Source organism: Prunus dulcis, chromosome 8 (genome assembly GCF_902201215.1).
Source record: "Prunus dulcis chromosome 8, ALMONDv2, whole genome shotgun sequence".
NCBI classification, from domain to species: Eukaryota; Viridiplantae; Streptophyta; class Magnoliopsida; order Rosales; family Rosaceae; genus Prunus; species Prunus dulcis.
Window position 1 is genome coordinate 1108971 of NC_047657.1, and position 22300 is coordinate 1131270.

At 34.6% G+C, this 22300-nt stretch overlaps 2 protein-coding genes across 5 annotated transcripts; both read left to right on the forward strand.

Moving 5' to 3' along the window:
• The first annotated feature begins 6450 nt into the window (after positions 1–6450).
• On the forward strand, positions 6451–7608 carry LOC117637785. 3 transcript variants are annotated; one of them, XM_034372801.1, is made up of 2 exons: positions 6451–6841; positions 7546–7608. In XM_034372801.1, exons 1-2 carry the CDS (start codon positions 6468–6470, stop codon positions 7574–7576), a joined length of 405 nt encoding a protein of 134 aa, XP_034228692.1. In that variant the 5' UTR covers positions 6451–6467; the 3' UTR covers positions 7577–7608. The 3 variants fall into 3 exon arrangements, with proteins under 3 accessions (XP_034228692.1, XP_034228694.1, XP_034228693.1); XM_034372803.1 differs by having other exon boundaries at positions 7515–7600; XM_034372802.1 differs by having other exon boundaries at positions 7508–7592.
• A 6-nt stretch (positions 7609–7614) lies between these two features.
• Positions 7615–9263, forward strand: LOC117637784. 2 transcript variants are annotated; one of them, XM_034372799.1, is made up of 3 exons: positions 7615–8516; positions 8638–8827; positions 8959–9263. In XM_034372799.1, the coding sequence occupies exons 1-2, from the start codon at positions 7657–7659 to the stop codon at positions 8744–8746; spliced, it is 969 nt and encodes a 322-aa protein (XP_034228690.1). In that variant the 5' UTR covers positions 7615–7656; the 3' UTR covers positions 8747–8827; positions 8959–9263. The 2 variants fall into 2 exon arrangements, with proteins under 2 accessions (XP_034228690.1, XP_034228691.1); XM_034372800.1 differs by lacking the exon at positions 8638–8827.
• Positions 9264–22300: the final 13037 nt, after the last annotated feature.

The window sequence follows — 22300 nt, forward strand, 5'->3', positions numbered from 1 at the left end:
CGGGACCATGCATCAATTACTGTAAATCAAGGGGAAGATAGATCTGTGTTTCTAATTGTGTGTTTCACTAAGGGCAAATGCCGTCATGCCATATATGAAGTGAAATTCAAACACGGGGGAGAAGTTGATTGATGAACATAATAGACCATTCCTGATGCAAGACAACATCAAAGATGCACAAAAAAACACATTTTATTTGTCTAATGAGCATAAATTAAAGTAAAAGAAAAGAAATTTGATCACAACTTAAAATTTTAAAAAAAAATTTTAAAAAACCTCACCATTAACAATATTCTTGGTCATCACTCTCCATATCTTGCCACAAGTCTTCTGACTCTTCATTGCCTATATTTAGATTCATAATAATCAAATTAAAGATAAGCTTTTGACCTTACTATTAGAAATATGAAAAAACAAAAAAAACAAAAAACAAAGTGAACCAACTTACATAGATTTGTTGATTCGTTCTTTCTTCTTTTCAGATTTGATGGACAATTTCTTTTGTCATGTTGTGCTATCTTTTTGCATAATGCACACTTTCTTTTCTTCTTGTTTTGAGCCAACTCAATACCACTTTTTATCCTTTTTGAACCACTAATATTGTCCTTCTTTCTACCCTTAGTTTGTGAGATATTAGGGTCCAAAAGCAACAATTGAGAGGAATCAATATTAGTACTACCTGGATCACCTATTATTGAGGAAGGAATTGTTGCATGCTGAGTAAAATTGTCTGACAGTTTCTTGGACAATTCATTTATAGCTTCCATAGAAGTTGTGTATGCCTCATTTGAAGATGCTGCAATGCAAGCCAACTTTGTTGCTCGATGACACATATGGCTAAGTCGGAAAGCCTCTGATTCTTCTTTACCATCATTTGTCACCAAACTTTTAAAATCTATTATTCTAAATTTGTTTGCTTCTTGTCTCCATCTTGGAAGAATAAAATGGTCTAGTAGTGTATCTGTATCAAGGCGAACAAATACTTTCAACAAATGTTGACAAAGTATTCCAACAAACTCAAAATTTTGGCATTCACACATACCTTTGTATGTTTGCAAGTTTAACTTCACCACAAACTCTTCATGCTCTCCAAGTTTTGTTTTCACTAGGTATGCATGATATTCGTCGTCACATGAAATTTCTTCAACTTTGAAGAGAGTAACTTTACTCCATTCATCCTTAAACTTGTTGAAAACATTTCTAGTGTAAAACTTCGATGCATGTTTCAAAAGGAATTCTCCTTCATTTACAATGCGATACCTATGTTCTGATTCAAAATCTTCATCACTTTCTCTATCCATGATCCTCTTTAGTGCTTGCTCATATTTGACAACAAACTCTCTAAGATTTGTTGTCGGTGTAACGAATCCATCAAAAAAAGAATTAATACCCTCACTACATCTAGTAGTGTTCATTTCTGCAAAAAATATGTTATGATTATAAATAGGAACCCAAGAAGAATGTATATCATATAAACTATTCAACCAGTCATCATTAGCCAATTCACATTCTTTCATCAATTCCTTCCACTTTTCTTCAAATTCCTCTATGTTGTATGTTGACTGAATACATTTCTTCATTTGAATTTTGAATTTGGACTTCTTGAAGTACACATGTGACAATTTTTCTGCAAACTTCTTCTTAATATGCTAGAGGCATAACCGATGGCGAGTGTTAGGAAAAATCTTGGCAATTGCTCCTTTCATTGCCAAGTCTTGATCACTAATGATGGAAACTGGATGACGTCCTCCCATTGTTTCAAGCCATGTCTCAAACAACTACAAAAATGTCACCTCTGTCTCATCTTGTAAAAGTGCACATCCAAATTGTATTGATTGCAAATGGTGGTTTACTCCTGTGAATGGTGCAAATGGCATATCATACTTGTTTGTCCTATAGGTTGTGTCAAATGTGACTACATCTCCAAAATAGTGGTACGCCATGCGTGATTGAGCATCCACCCAAAAGAAATTAGTTGCCCTTCCGTTTTCATCACATTGAATGGCATAAAAAAATTGAGGATTCTCAGCTTGCTTCTTCCTAAAGTAAGTAAGGACTGACTGTGCATCACCTCCATCCAGTTGTCTATGCCGGACATTTCTCAAGTGGTTATAACAATCTCTATTGTTAAAACCAATATGCGGGCCACCAAGGATTGAAGGAACTTTTGCAATTGGCAAATTTTCTTCATGAAATGTTTCAGTCAAAATTTTAGCTGCTTTCGGCATAACCCTATTTGACTTCATTTTCATTCTTCTTTCCGGTATAACTGGCTTGTGATTGTGAGAGTCTTGGAAACTTGAAACTTTCCATTTGTTTGACCATCTATCAAGCTTAATTCTCATACTTGCTTTGCATCCACATTTCACCGTAGAACAATTTTTACCCGTTCTCTTCATATTCTCAATCTCACTTATGTATCTCCCATCATTCTCTTCTAAAGCCTTCTGTGATGTATTTTTGGGCATGTATTTTCCTTCATGTGCACAAACAATTGTCTACTCATTACCTCATCTAAACGCCTTCTTGTCTTGGAGGAAGATCGAGTTCTAATCCAGAATCCCTCTTGCCGGCCATACTTTTCATAATAGTTTCTTGCTTCTTCCATTGTGTCAAATACCATCCCTGCATATGGTGCTTTTAATTGTGTCACTTTCTTTTTTGGAGTACTTGTTTCACCATTCTCCACTTAAATTATCTCATCTACCTATTGAACATATTAATTAATCATTCTTAACGATGCAACTTAGAAAAATATTATACATATGTTAATAAGATATATATAAAAATGAAGAATATGATTATCTCTGCATCAAAATATTAATGGAAGATGAAATATAATGGAATAAACTTTCATACTGATTTTAAAAAAAATTCTTATGTTAAAAGACAATCGTTAATGGCACTACGAATTATTTTTTAACATAAGAATTCTTAATGGCCCAATAATTCAGCAATCCTAACATCGTATAAACTTTCACATAACATCGCATTTATAAAAAAAAAATAAAAAAAATATTCAGCAATCTTAATTGTCTGCAGGAAGAGCTACAACAAAGATAAAAAAATCTCAGATGAAGGTAACATACCAAAGATATGCACTGAGAGTTGGAGGAAATAACTTGTGTGCGCTCCAACATTTTGATGAGGCAATATTGTATTCAGATATGAGAAATTGCTTTGACATAAAAGAACTATACTGAAGATGAATTCATGGTTGCATATATGCTGTGCATGAAGAAGGATAAACTGAAAAGAGTCCTTATTAGACCTTAATAAATATTTGAGATTAAAGAGGAGAGAGAGAGAGAGACAGAGAGAGAGACAGAGAGAGAGAGAGCAGTGAATGTGGTTGTGTTTTGGGTATTTAGTTTTTGGTGAGATAGAGAGAGAGAGAGAGAGAGAGAGAGAGAGAGAGACCTGTGAATGTGGTTGTGTTTTGGGTATTTAGTTTTTGGTGAGATTCTTTATTTATTAGACTCTAATAAATATTTGAGATTAAAGAGGCAAAAAGGACGGAGAGAGAAAATTTTCCTTTTATTTTTATGAGAGAGAAAATAAAATTAATGATTGTCTATTTAAAAAAATTAAAACTACTTGCCATATAATATTTAATCTCAACCATTGAAAGTAGAGTAATCTAATGGCCCAAAAATTGTATCAAAACTTGTGTAAAAAACGTAGTGCCAAGGATCCGCCCCCATATTTATAATAAGAAAATACTTTTTTTTATATTTCTGATACATGCTTATATATCCACTCAGTTGTTTGAATTTTTGGCAAAGAAAAAGAAAGGAGAAAAACATTTTTCAGTTTTCTTTGCCAATAAAGAATGATAGACAAACTACCGTTTGCTGTTGAAAGGACCTTTTTAACATTTGTTGTTTATATTAGTTGAAATTTATAGAAAAGGGTAGAAACGTAATTGCATATGTGATAATTTTGTCCTTTCGTCCTCAATTTGTGTAGCGCGGCAGCTGGAGCTCGTCAATGGGCCTGACTTTAAAGACGAGAGAGAAAATATCAGACCGGGTTTTTTTAGAAAATTCAAGGTCCTTAATTGGAACCTGAAAATTACAGCCACAACACAAGTAAACCATCAATTTCAACCCCCTCTTTCCTTTTGTCAAGTGCCTAAAATCCAAAACCATTCTTACAATTTATTAAACTACATACGGCAATTTTAAAGTGCATGCGTACAAAACATTCTTTAGAATTGCTGATCAACGACAACTCCAACACACATAAAGTACTTCGAGGAAATTATCAAAATGTCTTCGGACTGCATGATCAGCCTCTTCAACTGTAGGACGTTTGCATTTTTTGACATCCCTGAAGTGATGATTCAAGTTCCTCAGGTATCGCAGCAGACTAACAACATCATCCTTGTAAGATGAAGGATTATAGTCAAAAACTTCCTTCATAAAAGCTTCTTTAAATCCACCACCTTTCCAAGAAGCAAATACAACAAAATCAACTTTTCCCAAGACAGTCAGCACATCCCATTGAGTGCTAGGATCTTTCCTATCATTGTTGACCGTGTCAATCCACTCCAACCTTTCCTGGGGACTCTTCAAAAACGGATGGCCAAGCAATTTGGAGACAAATTTTTCATAGCTAAAAACATGAAAACAATTCATCCATCCATCAAAATCCATCATATAGCATAATTAACAATAAGTCATAATAAAAAATTTATGCATTTATCAAAATAAAAAAGTGAACTTACTTCCAAATATGAATATAGTCAAAAAACTTCAAAAACCTATTAGCCTCGATCCATTCTTTGCTAAGGTCAAAATTCGTTGCTTTTTTCTTCGACGATGGAGTTTTGGGTGCTCGCAAAACAAATATCCCAACATGATTTTGATGTCAACAAAATTATCCTTTTTCAACTCATCTTGATATGTTTGATTTTTCCCCTCCAATGAACCACCAAAATTAATAATCTTCAAACACTTTTCACCCATTACATAATTTTCCTTCTTCTTCAAGCTACCGTGAAAGAATCCTTTGCCATGAACACGAGCCACAACATTAATCAATTGACTACAAAAAAAATAAAAAAATAAAAACATAAATTAGATAACATAAACATAACAAAATAAAAACTCTTGACAAAGTTTAAAAAAATTACCTTATCGTCTCTATCCAATAAGGATGAAGACAGTTTCTTGCATTCTTTTGCTACTCTCAGTATAGGAAGAACCCGTATCACGCACCACTCTTTTAACCCAATTATATAAAGACTCGTCATAGTGGTCATAACAAACGGTCCAAACACCCTTCACCAACTCTTCATTATAAGGTAAACTCCTAAAACACTTCTGCTTACAAAACACATAGAACCACGGGCGCAAAATCCCCTCATCAGATATCCTTGAAGAATATTTAAAAGCACTTCTAGCAGTCTCCTCCTTATCCACTTTAACAAATTTAACATGTGTAATTTCACCATCTTTCTCATAATACAAAACCCCCTTGTATGCCTTGTCTTTAGTATTATTCCCCACTACGAAGTTAAACTTATAATAGCATACTCGAGCGCCAACAACCTCAATAACAGAATCATTATTCTCGTGTTCACCTCTGATGTACTCAAAAAAACTCTGTTGGATTTCCATCTACAACAAAGTTATAAACAATATATGAAGAAACATAAAAGACTAATAGCATGAGATTGGGCATCCAATCAATCATATTTATATGAAAACACATAAACTACATGAAATTAGGAAAACACATAAACTACATGAAATTAGGAAAACAGATAAACTAAGAAATTTGGAAAAGAATTCCAACTAGATTTTCGAAAACTAGAGAACCAAGTAAACTAACAAATAAATTAGGGTTTAGGGGCATGTCATGAATTTATCTTAACAAATAAATTATATTTTGATTTCAGCTGCTTTTTTTTAAAATCCCCAAACTGGGAACTCATCGTTACCACCATAAATTGTTACATTAAAGCCAAATTGACCGTAGAGTTCGAGTCCATCATTTAAGCAATTTCAACAACTAAATTGAAATATTCAAGGAATCTAATATTAGTAATTATTTGTAGCGTATGAATCACAAACTTATTTGGCAAGTAATAATAATAATAATAATATCATGGTTAACTTTCTTTTTTCGGTCTTACAATGCAATAGTTTAGTAGGAGAGGGAGCGAATGCATGTGCAAAAAGAAGGAAAGCACCGTTCTTGTATTCTGAAGCCAAGCCATACCTATGGTCAAAAGGGATTCGGAATATTTTATAATCTTCTAATGCGGGACAAAATTTTAACTCAAACATACCACTATATCCAACAATTATCACACGCTGCCTCCTGAAACCCTAGAATTTTCCACGAGTAAATAAACCACAAACTCTGTCCAAAAACAAACCAACCACACGCTGCCTCCTGAAACCCTAAATTTCGCTTTCCCTTCAGTTTCAATGGCAAAGGCCTTATCACCTGATATCATGGCTGATTGGAACATATATAATCATTCCGCAGCCCTTGTGCTCAACCCTAGTCGAGATGTTCAGTATCATGACCACGCCTTGCCGATGGCTTCAAGCCAAGAGACGGTAGCCATGTTTTCCTGGGATCAATTCGATTTGCTACTTTCAAAATTGGAGGAGCTTCGCAGCACCCCTTCCGCCGCCGCTGAGCTCACCCCTTGCCGAGATGTTCAGGACCATGCCTTTCTCCCGTCGAAGTTATCGGAGATCCAGAAATCTCTGGTCGATTGGAAGAAATCAACAATGGAGGAGTTTCGCCTAATACGCTCTAGTAGTACTAGCCCCACTCCATCCGAAACGACGGTGATTGACGGCAGTCCCAACCACCCATGGTCAGTGCACGGCTTAGTGGATTTCATTAATTTTTGTTTCTCAGTAAAATTGTTGATGTTCTTCAGTAGCCTTGTTGTTTTATTTGTTTTATTTTTCCAAAATTTTCGATCAATTTTCTATTTGTTTAGTTTCTCAAACGACAATGATTGCTGCATCTTTAATTCTTCAAAGATTTTGCAACCAACCATTCAGTTCACCTGTGTTACATATTCTTAATAAATATCAATTGGTATATAGATTTCACACGTGAGGGAGCTTATGTACCCCCTTTAATATCAGATAACGTTGTTGGTGATTTTCCCTTAGATTTCCGTGATTTCCATTAATGATTTATTTATTCTGTGAATTGAACTTTGTATGTAATTATCCTGTATCAATTACTCTACACTCCCGTTCACAGTTTGTATGAAATTAGTGAAGTTTATTTATAGATACTGGCAATTTTACTGTTTTGTTTGTATCTATACATATATGTATATATGTGCTCACTAAAGTAGATGATGTAGCTTTAAACTTGCTTCATTCGTTAATTCTCTCTAGGTAGATGATGTAGCTTTAAACTTTCTCAATGTTTGAAAAGATTAATTTGACGTGTTCTGTTGATCTCTTTTCTCTGTCCAGCTTGCTCATGGATCCGGACCATGCATCAATGACTGTAAATCAAGAGCTTAGATCTGTGTTTCTAATTGTGTGTTTCACTAAGGGAAAATGCCGTCATGCCATATATGAAGTAAAATTCAAACATGGGGGAGAAGTTGATATGAGCGGAGGAGAGGTACCCGCACTACTTAAACCTACAGCTAAGATTAGTCGTATGGTTCGGAGTGCAAGAATTTTCAACCTGTCTCAAATATATTTACTTACACATGATGGTGATACACCTCGCGATATGTCATTTGGAGGGTATGTATTTGATACGAAGGATAGGAAATTAGATTCATCAATACCTCCTACCTTAGAGCGTAAGCGGTCTGGAACAGTTGTGTCCGCATATGATGGACTCTATTATCTTGAAGCTACATCGTCTTTAATTACAGATCCAGATCCATCCTTTGAGAAGTATGATCCTGTTAAGAAGGCTTGGCAGCAACTGCCTCCATTTCCATTTTCTAATGACCTTCCTACGAATGTAATGGGTTATGCTGTATGTTATGGAGTTATTTTGTATTCATTTTGGGACCTAAAAAAAGACTTCGGCCTTGCTGCTTTTCACGTGGGTAGAGGGGATTGGAATCGAGTGAAAGTTGACTCTTCTGCTTATGCTCCTTTCCGAGGGAGGGCCATAGTTGTAGGCGAATATATCTATGCCTTACATGTGTTTGAGAAGAACGAGATTATAGGATTCTCCTTGAGGATGGACAAAGATGAGGATGGCGGTGTTGCATATTCACTAAGCAATGTGTTGACATTGCGCGGCCTGGAAATTGCAAATCCGCCATTGCCGTTTTATGAGTACAAGTCAGACTATTTGATTCATTTGGGGAACCAGGACTTATTACATGTTAAGACTGGCTGTATCGAAGAACATTGCAATGTTCAACATCTTTGTATCGCCACGTTTCAAATTGTTGTTAGAGAAGTAGGATGGCATATGATCCAGACCTTACATTCAAGTGTTCTTCGTGCGGATATCGAGGGCCGTGATTGGTTCTTCATTAATTTCGGCTTCACTCCGTAAGCTTTTTTCACATTTAGTGTTTTCATCAGCAATATTAATTTGTGTGTTGGATTCTGTTACATTTTGTATGTGTCAAAACACTTAGAAATATGATTTTATGATGATTATGACCCTCAGGGAGTGTGGGGATTATGAACCCACAAAAAGGGATTATGAGCACGTAGAAAGGCATAGTGCAGCTAGCGTGAACCCACCAAAACAAGAAGATGACACACTGCATGAATAGGAAACCAAACCAACTCTAGATGAGAATTTGTTGATGTGGGAGTTGACGCATAGTGAGCTTCATACTCGCCAGTTGGCAAAGGTGAAAAATGTGTTTACATGAAATCTTTTTATTTATTTAATGACCAGGAATCAGGAGAATTGTTTGCATGTCTCAAAGTGTTTTTAGTAGCCCTTGAGTTTAGTTTATCATAATCGAATTGGGTTTCGCAGAAAGAAGCCAACAAGAGAAAAGCCTCCATGAAGCAGGAAAAAACTGCCAGGAACAAGGGATTGGCTTCCTTTATACGAGAAATATCCCCCATGCAGCATGGAAAAGGCAAACAGAAGAAACCCAAGAAGGACCACAAACCGAAAACTTGGCGGAAGGACGGTTTTTAAGAATCAAGCTAAATTTTTGAAGGTTGTTTTTTTGGGGTTTAGAAGTAGAGAGCTTTTGGAGATTGTGGAGTGCCTCCTCGACACAAACAAAGCAGAACTATGAATGGATTCCTACGGAATGAACCCGTGTTACTGTACGCGTATAAACCACCTTTGTATGCCCTGTCTTTACTATTATTCCTCACTACGAAGTTAAATTTATAAAAGCATACTCAGGCGCCAAAAACCTTAATAAATGAATTATTATTCTCGTATTCACATTGTCCTTATATTTCATATTTTCAAAGAATATAAATGGTAAATCCATATTTGAAAAATTCAGGCAAGTAACACTTATATAGGGGTTTCTAAATCAATGAAGGGTCTATAGTTGATTCGGTAAATTAGCAATGAATTTCACAAATACGAAGAGAGATCGTGGCTAGTGCTCACCTTTATCGAAGAGGATGGAGCTCACTTGAATGATCACACAAAAAAGTCTTTGGGTTTTCTCACCGCAAGCGAAGCTTATGGCTTCCTTCAAGTTAGCGCCGCAAGAAAATAACCCTAAGGGCTTCAATTAGTTAATGTTACACATAATTAGTTAATGTTACACATATGTAGGAGAGGGCAACCTAGGTTTTATATTAGTTGTATCTGGTTAAGGCTCGTACATTTTTTTTGGGTTAATCATGCTTAAATCCTTAGACTAGGCTAGCATCAAGGAGGATTATGGCTTACACTAACATGTCTATCTTGGTGAATTATACGACCCTAGTAGAGGTTATATTGTGGATTACTAGCTTTTGGAACTCTTGTAACATACAAACATATATGCAACAAATTGCACTTGATTTTATAAATGCTATAATATGAGTAGATTTAATATATACAATAATGTAGCAGTTTTTTTATTTTTTATGAAGCAATATTTTAACTAAATCTCTAATGAAAAATCCTTGTTTATGGAAATGATTCGTGAAATAGAGTTGGAGGGGAAGTTAATCACGTTGTTTGAAAGACGCATTAAAGAAAATCAATTGGATGTCATGGATGCATATTAGATTTTGTGTGAATATGTCAAATGAGGAGTATAAATATAATATTCTTTTTAGTCTATTGTATGATTATAAGAGGGTGATGGATGACAAACAACTAGAGTTGTTATTGTTTCTCTTTCTCCATTGGATTTCAACAACACATATAAATGATAAACGGTTTCTCCTGATTAAGAGAAAAGAAACCAAGGAAGTAGAAACACACCTTCTGCTTGCAATTCACTCCAACCTATGCTCTGGACTCTTCAAGAATGGATGCCCAATCAATTTGGAAACAAACTTCGAATAACTGAAAACATGAAGGAAAAAAAATCATCCATCTTCCAAAATCAATCATATAGCACAATACTAATATGGTTAGTTATGACAAGATATTCATGCATCCATAAAAAATAAAAAAAAGTAAACTCACTTCCAAATATGAATATAGTCCAAAAAACTTAAGAAACCTATACTCCTCGATCCATTCTTTCTTAAGGCCAAAATTCAATGTTTTTTTCTTTGACGATAGAGTTTTGGGTGCGAGCAACGACTCGAACAAATGTCCCAACATGCTTTTGATGTCAAGAAAATCATCATTTTTCGACTTCTCTTGATATGTAACATCTATTCCCTCCAATAAACCACCGAACTTAATAATCTTCAAACCCTTCTTGCCCATCACATTTTCTTTTTCCTTCTTCAAGCTGCCGTGAAAGAATCTTTTGTCATGAATGCGAGTCACAACATTCATCAATTGACCACAATATATACAAACTTAACATGCATGATTTCACCATCTTTTTCTTTGACGATGGAGTTTCGGGTGCGAGCAACGACTTGAACAAATGTCCCAACATGCTTTTGATGTCAAGAAAATCATCATTTTTCGACTTGTCTTGATATGTAACATCAATTCCCTCCAATGAACCATCGAAGTTAATGATCTTCAAACTCTTCTCGCCCATTACATAATTTTTCTTCTTCTTCAAGGTACCGTGAAAGAATCCTTCGCCATGAATGCAAGTTACAACATTAATCAATTGACTACAATATATACAAAACACTTAAATTAGAAAACAAGAACATAACAAAATAAAAACTCTTGCCAAAGTTCAAAAAATTACCTTATCGTTTCTATCCAATAAGGATGAAGATAGTCTCTTACATTATTAATAGGTTGTTTGCTACTTTTAGTATAAGAAGAACCCTTATCACCCATCACTCTTCTAACCCAATCATATAAAGATTTGTCATAGTAGTCATAACAAATTGTCCAAACATCATTCACCAACTCTTTATTACAAGGTAAACCATCAAAAGGCTTCTGTTTACAAAACACATAAAACCACGGGCACAAAATCTCCTCATCAGATATTCTTGAAGAATATTTAAAAGCACTTCTAGCAGTCTCTTCCTTATCCACCTTCACAAACTTAACATGCATGATTCACTATCTTTCTCGTAATAAAAACCACCCTTGTATGCCTTGTCTTTACTATTATTCATCACTACAAAGTTAAATTTATAAAAGCATACTCATGCACCAAAAACTTCAATAACGGAATTATTATTCTCATGTTCACCTTTGATGTACACAAAAAAACTCGGTTAGCTTTTGTGGAACATTCGATATTCATAAGAAATGTGATTATTAATTGTCGAATACTTAGAACAAAGATGATTACATATCTACACAGGCACAATCTCTAATGAGAAATCCTTGTTTTCGGAAATGATTCGTGAAGTAGAGTTGGAGGGGTAGTTAATCACGTTGTTTACAAAATATGTGTTTTTAATCGGCTGTTGAAAGACGCATTAAAGAAGATCAATTGGATGTCAGGGATGTATATAATATTTTGTGTGAATATGTCAAATGAGGAGTTTAAACATGATATCCTTTTTAGTCTATTGTATGATTATAAGAGGGTGATGGATGACAAACAACTAGAGTTATTAGTGTTTCTCTTTCCCCATTGAATTTCAACAACACATATAAATGATAAATGGTTTCTTCTGATTAAGAGAAAAGAAACCGAGAAAGTAGAAACACATCTTCTGCTTGCAATTCACTCCAACCTATGCTCTGGACTCCTCAAGAATGGATGGCCAATCAATTTGGAAACAAACTTCGAATAACTAAAAACATGAAGAAAAAAAATTCATCCATCTTTCAAAATCAATCATATAGCATAATACTAAGAAGATTAGTTATGACAAAAAATTCATGCATCCATAAAATAAAAAGCAAACTCACTTTCAAATATGAATATAGTAAAAATTAAAAAAAAATTAAGAAACCTATAAGCATCAATCCATTCTTTCCTAAGGTCAAAATTCATTGCTTTTTTCTTTGACGATAGAGTTTTGGGTGTGAGCAACAACGCGAACAAATGTCCCAATATGCTTTTGATGTCAAGAAGATCATCATTTTTCTATTTGTCTTGATATGTAACATTTATTCCCTCCAATAAACCACCGAAGTTAATAATCTTCAAACCCTTCTTACCCATCACATATTTTTTTTTCTTCTACAAGCTACTGTAATAAAAAAAAAAATATTTCATGAACGCGAGTCACAACATTAATCAATTGACTACAATATATACAAACTCAACATGCATGATTTCACTATTTTTTTCTTCGACGATGGAGTTTTGGGTGCGAGCAACGACTTGAACAAATGTCCCAACATTCTTTTGATGTCAAGAAAATCATCATTTTTCGACTTGTCTTGATATGTAACATCAATTCCCTCCATTGAACCACCGAAGTTAATAATCTTCAAATCCTTCTCGCCCATTACATAATTTTTCTACTTCTTGAAGCTACCGTGAAAGAATCCTTCGCCATGAATGCCTGTTACAACACTAATTAATTGACTACAATATATACAAAACACATAAATTAGATAACATAAACATGACAAAACAAAAACTCTTGACAAAGTTCAAAAAATCACCTTATCGTTTCTATCCCATAAGGATGAAGATTGTCTCTTGCATTCTTAATAGGTTGTTTGCTCATCAGATATTCTTGAAGAATGTTTAAAAGCACTTCTAGCTGTCTCTTCCTTATCCACACGTTAACAAACTTAACATGCAAGATTCACCATCTTTCTTGTAATAAAAACCACCCTTGTATGTCTTATCTTTACTATTATTCATCACTACGAAGCTAACTTTATAAAAGCGTACTCAAGCGCCAAGAACCTCAATAACGGAATTATTATTCTCGTGTTCACCTTTTATGTACTCAAAAAATTTCTGATAACTTTTGTGGAATGTTCGATATTCACCTTTTATGTACTCAAAAGAACTCTGATAACTTTTGTGGAACGTTCGATATTCATAAGAAATGAGATGATTAATTGTCTAATACTTAGAACAACGATGATTACATATCTACAAAGGAACAATCTCTAATGAAAAATCATTGTTTCCGAAACTGATTCGTGAAGTAGAAATGGAGTGGAAGTTAGTCAAACTATTTACAAAAAATATATGTTTTCAATCGGCTGTTGAAAGACACATTGAAGAAGATCAATTGGATACTAGGGATGCATATAAAATTTTGTGTAAAGATGTCAAATGAGGAGTTTAAACATGATATCTTTTTTAGTCTGTTGTATGATTATGAGAGTTGTGATGGTTGACAAACAACTAGAGTTGTTAGTGTTTTTCATTCTCCTTTGGATTTCAACAACACAGATAAATGATAAATGGTTTCTTTTGATTAAGAGAAAAGAAATCGAGGAAGTCGAAACACATCTTCTGCTTGCAATTCGTTCAATACATCCTCTATAATCACATAGTTGTGATTGAGTCTATGATTTCCTATTTGCTCTTAGGAGAACATTTGTAAAGAATGTCGGGAATTGCCTTCATTGCCATGTTGAGCTCTACCATGATCGTTTTCAAGAAGTAGTTGGACATCCTTGCAATCATCAATTTCACAAGATCTACATTGAGGAGAGCGACAATGTTCCATGTCCTCTTTATAAAGACACACACATGAACATCAAGAAGCAGAAGAAGTACAATTCAAAAGACATGAATGAAGATGTACTTGCCAGAAACCAAGGTTGTAGTTTTGTTTTCCACTTTTGAGAAGAAGATGACTTTGTAATTGGTACTTTTTTTAAGTACTCTAGTCCGTCTACGAATGTAAAGTTACTTTTCTAAAACATTGATAGGAAGTTTGAATTCTTCAATATCTCATAATACAAATTTTCTTTTTCTATATATTATGAAATTTTTATGTTCATATAAAACGAGATTATTAATTGTCCAATACTTAGAACAAAGATAATTACATATATACAAATTTTCTTTATCTTAGGAAATTTTTTATGTTCATACGAAACGAGATGACTAATTGTCCAATACTTAGAATAGAGATAATTACATATCTACAATACATAATCTCAGATGAAAAATCCTTATTTCATTCTTATCTATCTGCATGAACAAATAACAAATCACATATCATCTAGTACCTACAAAAAACCTCCAAAATATCCAAACATGTATTTGATGACAAAAAGTCGTTCCTTTTCAACTCGTCTTGCTTCATATCAACTAGTACCTTCAAAGAACCCCCAAAGTTAATAATCTTCAAACCCTGCTCACCAAGGACATAGTTTTCCCTCATCTTCAAGCCACCATGATAGAAATCTTTTTTATGAATGTGAATTCTTTAATATCTCATAATAGGAATTTTCTTTATATCAGGAAATTTTTGATATTCATAAGCAACGAGATGATTAATTATCTAATACTTAGAATAAAGATGATTACGTATCAACTAAGGCACAATCTCTGATGAAAAATCCTTGTTGCCGGAAGTGATTCATGAAGTGGAGTGAGGGTGTAAGTTAGTCAAGGTGTTTACAAAAAATACGTGTTTTGAATCGACTGTTGAAAGACTCATTAAAGAAGATCAGTTGGATACTACGGATGCGTGCAGGATTAGGGAACTACTAAATTGGTTCTGAAGACTTTGTGTGAATATGTCAAAAGTAGAGTTTAAACATGATATCCCTTTTACTTTATTGTATGATGATGAAAGGGTGATGGTTGACAAACAACTAGAGTTGTTAGTGTTTCTCTTTCCTCATTGGATTTCAACAACACAGATAAATGATAAATTTCTTCTGATTAAGAGAGAAGAAACTGAGGAAGTAGAAATACATCTTCAACTTGCAATTTGTTCAACATGCCCTCCATAATCACGTAGTAGTGATTGAGTCTATGATTTCCTACTTGCTCTTAGAAGAACATTTGTAAAGAATGACATGATCGGATCCACTGTCGTGTTGAGCTCTACAATGATCATTTTGAAGAATGTAGTTGAATATCCTTGTAATCATCGATTTTAGAAGATCTGCATTGAGTAAAGCAAGAAGCTTCCCTGCCATCTTTATCCGACACATGGATTAACATCAAGAAGCACAAAAAGTACAAGAAGATATGAATGAAGATGTACTTGCCAGAAAGCATGGATGTGGTTATATTACCACTTTTGAGAAGAAGAAGACGACTTTGTATTTGTGAAAGTAATATAGTCCCTTTACAAACATAGTGTTATTTTTGTGAAACATTGATAGGAGTTGTGAGTTCTTAAACATCTCATAATACAAATTTTCCTTCAAAAACAAGATGATTAATTGTCCAATAGTTAGAACAAAGATGATTACATATTACTAATGCATAATCTCGGATGAAAAATCCTTATTTCATTCTTGTCTATCCACATAAACAAATAACAAATCACATGTCATCTAGTACCTTCAAAGAACCCCCAAAATGTCCTAACATAATAAAAGAATGTGATAAATAAAAATAGTTTTAAAATTTAATTTCTAGTACATGAATATGTAAAACTATACAAATGTGCATATAATATATAAGCATGGCCCTAACTCCTTGGCAAACTAAGCTTTCAAGCTATTGTAGACGTTTTTAGTGAAATTAAGCTACATAAATATAGATATATAGATTATATTTCTTTAAAATGTCTGAATTGGATAATTCTTCGTAGAGATGATTCTGGAATAGATACCCAAAAGAGTTATTTACACTAACACCCATTAAGGTCCTTGGTGTCTACACAAAGCCCCTTGAGGCGTCGGAAATTATACTAACACCCCATAAGGTTTCACATTTTCACAAAACTCCTCCGATTGATGTCCTTAAATAAATGTCTTCAAATGAAAATGTTGACTTCAGATATTAGATTGCACATTCACTCTAAGGTCTAATTGTTGATGTTAATTTTTTTCATTTGAAGAAGTTTTTGTTAATTAAATCATCATTCTTTTTTTACAAAATGAAATTAGAAAGGGTTTTAGGAATACAATTTGAAACCTTAGGGGGCTTTTAGTATAATTTCTGAAACCTCAAGAGTTTTGTATAAAAATCAAAACCCTTAGGGGATGTTATTATAAATAACTCTACCTAAAACAATATGCAGTGTCATTGAGTAACAATGCATAATTGGCTAAGAATGTCTTGCTCAGTTTAGTAAAAACGTTGGATCCCTTAGTAGAATGGCCTTGATATTATATAACATTTTAATTGTTTGTTGCATTTAAAAGATGGTGATCAAAGATGATTTTAAATTTTGATTTCTACTACATATATATTGTTGTGCCCCAATAAGAAAGGAGCTATAATTTGGTATGAGTTTAAAATACTCAAATAGAAATTTCTTGCAAAAAAAAAAAAAAAACACATATAATGCAATGTATGCAATGAAAACAAACTTCATTCATGGTGATCCTAATTTGTTCTATAAGAAAGTCCATTATTTGTTGACGAAAGCTGTGGCAAAGCTTCTGCAAAACAAGATTTGTATGCCCATTACAGGTTACGGCTTGGGTTGTCGATCTCAAATATGATTTATGATGCAGCTCAATGTACTGGTGATGTTTTTGGCATACATTATAAGACGTGTCTTGATGTAGCAGTAACTGAACTTCCAAATAAAATTCGTGGAAGGATTGATACGTAGCGGTGCATATTATGGTAGTTGTTGTCTCATATTTGAACTTTACTCTTTTATATTAGGTTAAACTTAATACATTCCACAACGGCTGAGGACGAAGAAGATGATTCAACCATGCAATTAGATTACTTAGAAGTTGTGTTAAAAACTTTATAGGTAGCGTGGTTCATTGTAACTAAATGGTAACTTCCAAATTGCTCTTTTCCATTTGGATTTCCTCATATTGTGAGCCTGTCATTTGCTATTGAGATACTTTACCAAGGGCTGAACAATGATGGATCCTATGCCAATTAAACTCATCCTAACTCCTATGAAATACTATGCTTTGTCTGCCCTATTACCAATACCTACAAGATCATTATGTAATTCACTTTTCTCAATACTATATATTCAACACAATAGATTGGTTGGAGTTCCTCCTATTTGTGGGAGCTAATTTTCACACTTCCTTTTTGTCAACTTACACTCTTTTTAATTTTTTAATTTTTTTTTATACAATAAAAGGGAGTCTAAGTGGACAAAAGAGAAGTGGAAAAATCAACTCCCTATATTTTTAAGTAAAAAAATATTTACTATGGTCATCGAATAATCGGCTTTTCTAAAGCATTTTTATTAAATGGAAAAGATTTAATGATACTCACTTAACGAAATAAGATAGGTTGGTGTGGGATCAAGAAAATAATGTAATGACACGTAACGAAATCCAAAAGTACACTCTCAGATCCAAATTAATAGGCCTTTATCATAGGTATGGGCCTTGATAAAATAAAGGAAGGAAATTGTAAGTTACTGCGGGCCTGAAGACAACAATAAAAATGATAATATGACCATGCACATGAAGAGAAGCTCACCGAGACAAATTTTAATGCAAGTCCGTGAACTCTGATTGCCAGGTTGGGAATATCTATAAAAATGACACGAGAGCGACAAAGGAGCATCTAGTTTTATAGTTGGCCATTGACTGGCACCAAGAACATGCCTATTTGAAATCTAATCAAATGGCAGATATTATGGCTAGACGAGGTGTTGCTTCTTCAGCTACTCGTGTTTGGTTTGAAAATTTTCCAATGATTGTTATACATAGCTTACATTTTGATTCATACGGTATTAAGATCTCTCGAGGGTAGGTCAGAAACTTACAAAGCACATCGCCAGCTCTAAATTGCTTTCCATTAGGCCAGCTATCTGTGTTGAAGCTCCAGCCACCAGACTCTCCAACCCTATAAGTGGCTGCGTTGCTGCATCCCAGCTGAACCATTAGGCATAAAACTACCACCACTCCAATGGTTTCCTGCACTGCCTCTTCCCTGCTCAGACATCTTACAATTCTCAAACACCAAAGCAGATCAGCTCAGCTTTTTGTTTATGAACCAAAAAAGGGCCCAACCTAGCTTTATATAGAGGGTTTCAAAAGCTGATTTATATTTTAGCTGCTTGCTTGAAAATGATTGAACGATGGCAAAGACAAGGTGATGACTTTTGGGACATGGCGACCAGCTCTGCATTATTAATCTGAGGGTTTGAAGAGAAGCGATTGTATATCCAAAAATTATAGTGTTTACTGCATAAGTACTCACGTGCATTTTATGTAGCTCACCCGTGAACGTTTGCTGGGACCATATAAACTTTTTCTTCTGCTATTAGAACTTGGAAGCTGAACTTTCTTTTATTTTTTTGGGCGTATTCAAGTTCTTTGTCAACTACACTTTGAACCTCAGTGGTTTGGGGTTAGAATTTCATCGGCAAATTTTTTTTCTTTTTATATAAGCAATATTGGAGAGAGGAGATTTAAAAATTGACAAAAATAACATTTAAAATTATGAATTCTTACAATATATGTCAATTCATTTTTAATTTACATATATGTCGCATCGATCACGGACAGACATATGATATGCGGACAACAAATAAGAACATTTTTTACGAAAATTCTTAACATTTTACATAAATTAAAGGCATGAAGGAGACCCCCGTGGCATCAATTTGTTGTCAGTGTCGATACAAATACATACTGGCTTGTAAAAACATAGTGGTTACCTTGATAATTTGACGGTCAAAAAGGCCAATTGTATAAAAATTTGGAACATTACTAAGGCTTGTTTTTTGCTAATTAGTAAAGGATAAGGACCTAACTATTAAATACCCTAAACGATAGGGGTTCGAAATGTACGTGGCTTCAATAAGATCCTTTTAAATACAACCCACAAGAATTGTGGACTCTCTTCTAACCAATTCCAATTTATTTTTTTTGGTTTGTCAGTTTTTGAAAGTACTGTATGAGTAGAATTTGGTCTTATAAAATCGGCTTATAAGAGGAGTGCTTGAGAGTTCATATAGTATATGAAGATTTCGTATTGTGAGATATAGTATCCTAATAATTTTTCATACGAAGGACGTAGGTAAGAGGTGATATGAAGATTTGATTTCATAGGTTCCACCACATCATTCTATATGAGGTAATTTAAGTGCTTGTTTGGTATCCTACTTGGATTCAATTTTATAAACTCAAAAACAGATTTGAAGTCCAAAGTGACAAAAACCCGTTTCGTAGGCTTATTTTTTAAAACTCAAACTCAAGAAAAACACCCATTTTAAAAAATTAAAAAAAATTAGGTTATATATTTTTTTTTCTCTCTCTCTCCTCTCTCTCTCTCTCTCTCTCTCTCTCTCTCTCCTCCCTCTCTCGTCTCTTTCTCTTCTCCATCTCTTTGAAAATATAGGGTTTCTAATTTTCTGATTTTAATTTTAATTTTTTTAGCTCTTAAAAATAGTTTGGAGTTCAATATTAAACAAGTTTTTAGATCTTAAAATCACTATTTAAAAATTCATATTTTAAAAAAGAATCATAATTTTAAATTTATTTTTTTGAATAGAATATCAACCGGGCCTGAATTTCCGAGGCGCACATTATCTGGTTTTCTATTTCTTCTACTATATATACTTTCTAAGAAACAATGCAATTTTATTAACACCAAGTCTGGCCATAAGTACCAACTCAAAAGTGCCATTCGAAGTTACAGACAATAATTGTTATTTTTCCGACCCAAAAAAAAAAAAGGCACCAATTGTTATTTTATTTGTTTTGGTACAAAAGAAGGCCAGAGGCCCAAATACGAGAAAACTAGCCCAAGACATTCTTTGGCGGGAGCTTCTATAGTGAGTGGAAAGTTATAAGGGGTGTTTTTGATGGGTATGTAAGAGCCGTTGGATTTCATCCAACGGTGAGTTTTTAAAAGAGGGTGCATCACTACTACATTTTACTCTTTGCGCGACGAATAATAAAACGTCGCGCAAAGTCTCATTTAGTCGCACTAACTTCAGCGCGACAAACAATTCGTCACGCATTTTCCGTCGCGCGAAGATCGTGAAGAAAGCATTTGCGCGACGAGGTATAACCATTCGTCGCGCAAAACTGTGCGACGGGTAAACCATCGTTGCGCCAACGGTATGGAGACGAAACAACTGTTCGTCGCATAAAATTTGCGCGACGATCAAGTATTCGGCGCACGTATATTTGCGCGACGACCGGAATAGCGCGACGAAAAATAATTCGTCGCGCAAAAATTGTTCGGGAGACGTAGATGTTCGCCGCAGAACCATTCGCGTGATGAGAAAGTTTTCGTCGCCCATATATTTGCGCGACGAAAATCTCTATCGTCGCTCCGAAGAGATGCGCGACGAAACGATTCGTCGCGCAAAACGTGTTTGCGAGACCTATGTATTCGTCGCGCAAGAATTAAAAGTAATAAAAAGTTGATTTTTTATTTTATTTTTTGTTACATGTGGGTTTGCGCGACGAAATATTTGCCGTCGCGGAAAAATAATATTACAAATTTTTTTATTTTTTTATTTTTTATTTTTTATTTTAAATAAAATTGGTTTTTTTTTATTGATTAAACAATGAAATTGCAATAAAAATAAATTAGAATAAAATTTTGTTATAAAATAAAATAAATGTATTACAAATAAAATAAATGTTTATGATGAAAATAAATACACTAATCAAATAATGAATCAAAATCAACCGAGTCGTCGCCAATATGCGGGTCGGAGGGGCGTTCACCGGGGCAGTGGTCTGGTGGGGATGCTCGGGATGGACGGGCTCGGAGGTCGGCGCATCAAAATGCGGGACTGGAATGCCGGACTGTGCGAGGGACTGCAGAATGACCGACAACTTGTTCTCAAGAGTGGCCACATGTGCTGTCAAAGCAATGACCTGACTGTTTGACTGCGCCGATGAACGAGGTCTAGGTTCCCTCCGCCGGGCATTCCCCATCCCTCGACAATATGTCCCCGCCCTCCTCCCGAGAGTCTGATCCAACGTCTCCGTCAAGATCTGAAATCCAGCATCCTGTGGAGGAGCCACAGACTCGATCGGAGTCTCGGGAGGAAGCTGGGAGGCGGACTCCTGAAGAACCAACTGGCTCCTCTCCACCATCGTCGTCTGTTGAACATAACATAAAATATAAATTAAAACATGCATATAAATTGAATGCGTAACATAAGAATTAAAATTAAATAATACTTACATGAAGGGACTCGGCCAACTCATTCCCGGGTCGAACATAAACGCCACCAAAGACGTCGATCTCTGGGAACTTGGACCCCTCCTAAATTGAACAAGAGAAGAAAAATATTAGTATGAAAAAAATAAATTAATAAAAATGACATTAAAAATGAAATAAAAATTTTGTGATTATTACCCGACGCCGCGCATCCATCCTATACGAAAAGGGTCTGGAGCCGGAATGGTGGAGAAGGGTCTTCTTCTTCCTATTACCCTTATTCACTTGGGCTTTATTCTGTTATACAAAAAATGAAACGTATTAGTTAAAATATAAAAATTAAATAATAATGAAATAAAAAAATAAAATAAACATTAATAAGTAATAAGTAATAATTAAACAAATATAATTAAAAAAATACCACAAATTCGGGCGCTTGAAAATGAGCGCAGAGCCATTCCCAACTATCCTCCCGCCCCTCAAGCTCCTTCGGGCAACCCTCCTGAAGAGCGACTTGCGGATCATCATAGGCCTGAAAATGGTGGTGCAAGTCGCTCTTCCACTGCTTGTACCTCTCAGCGAAGAGTCTGTTGACGTACGTCAACGACTCTTCGCCGAGATCCTCCAAGTTATAGTTCGTCTGCA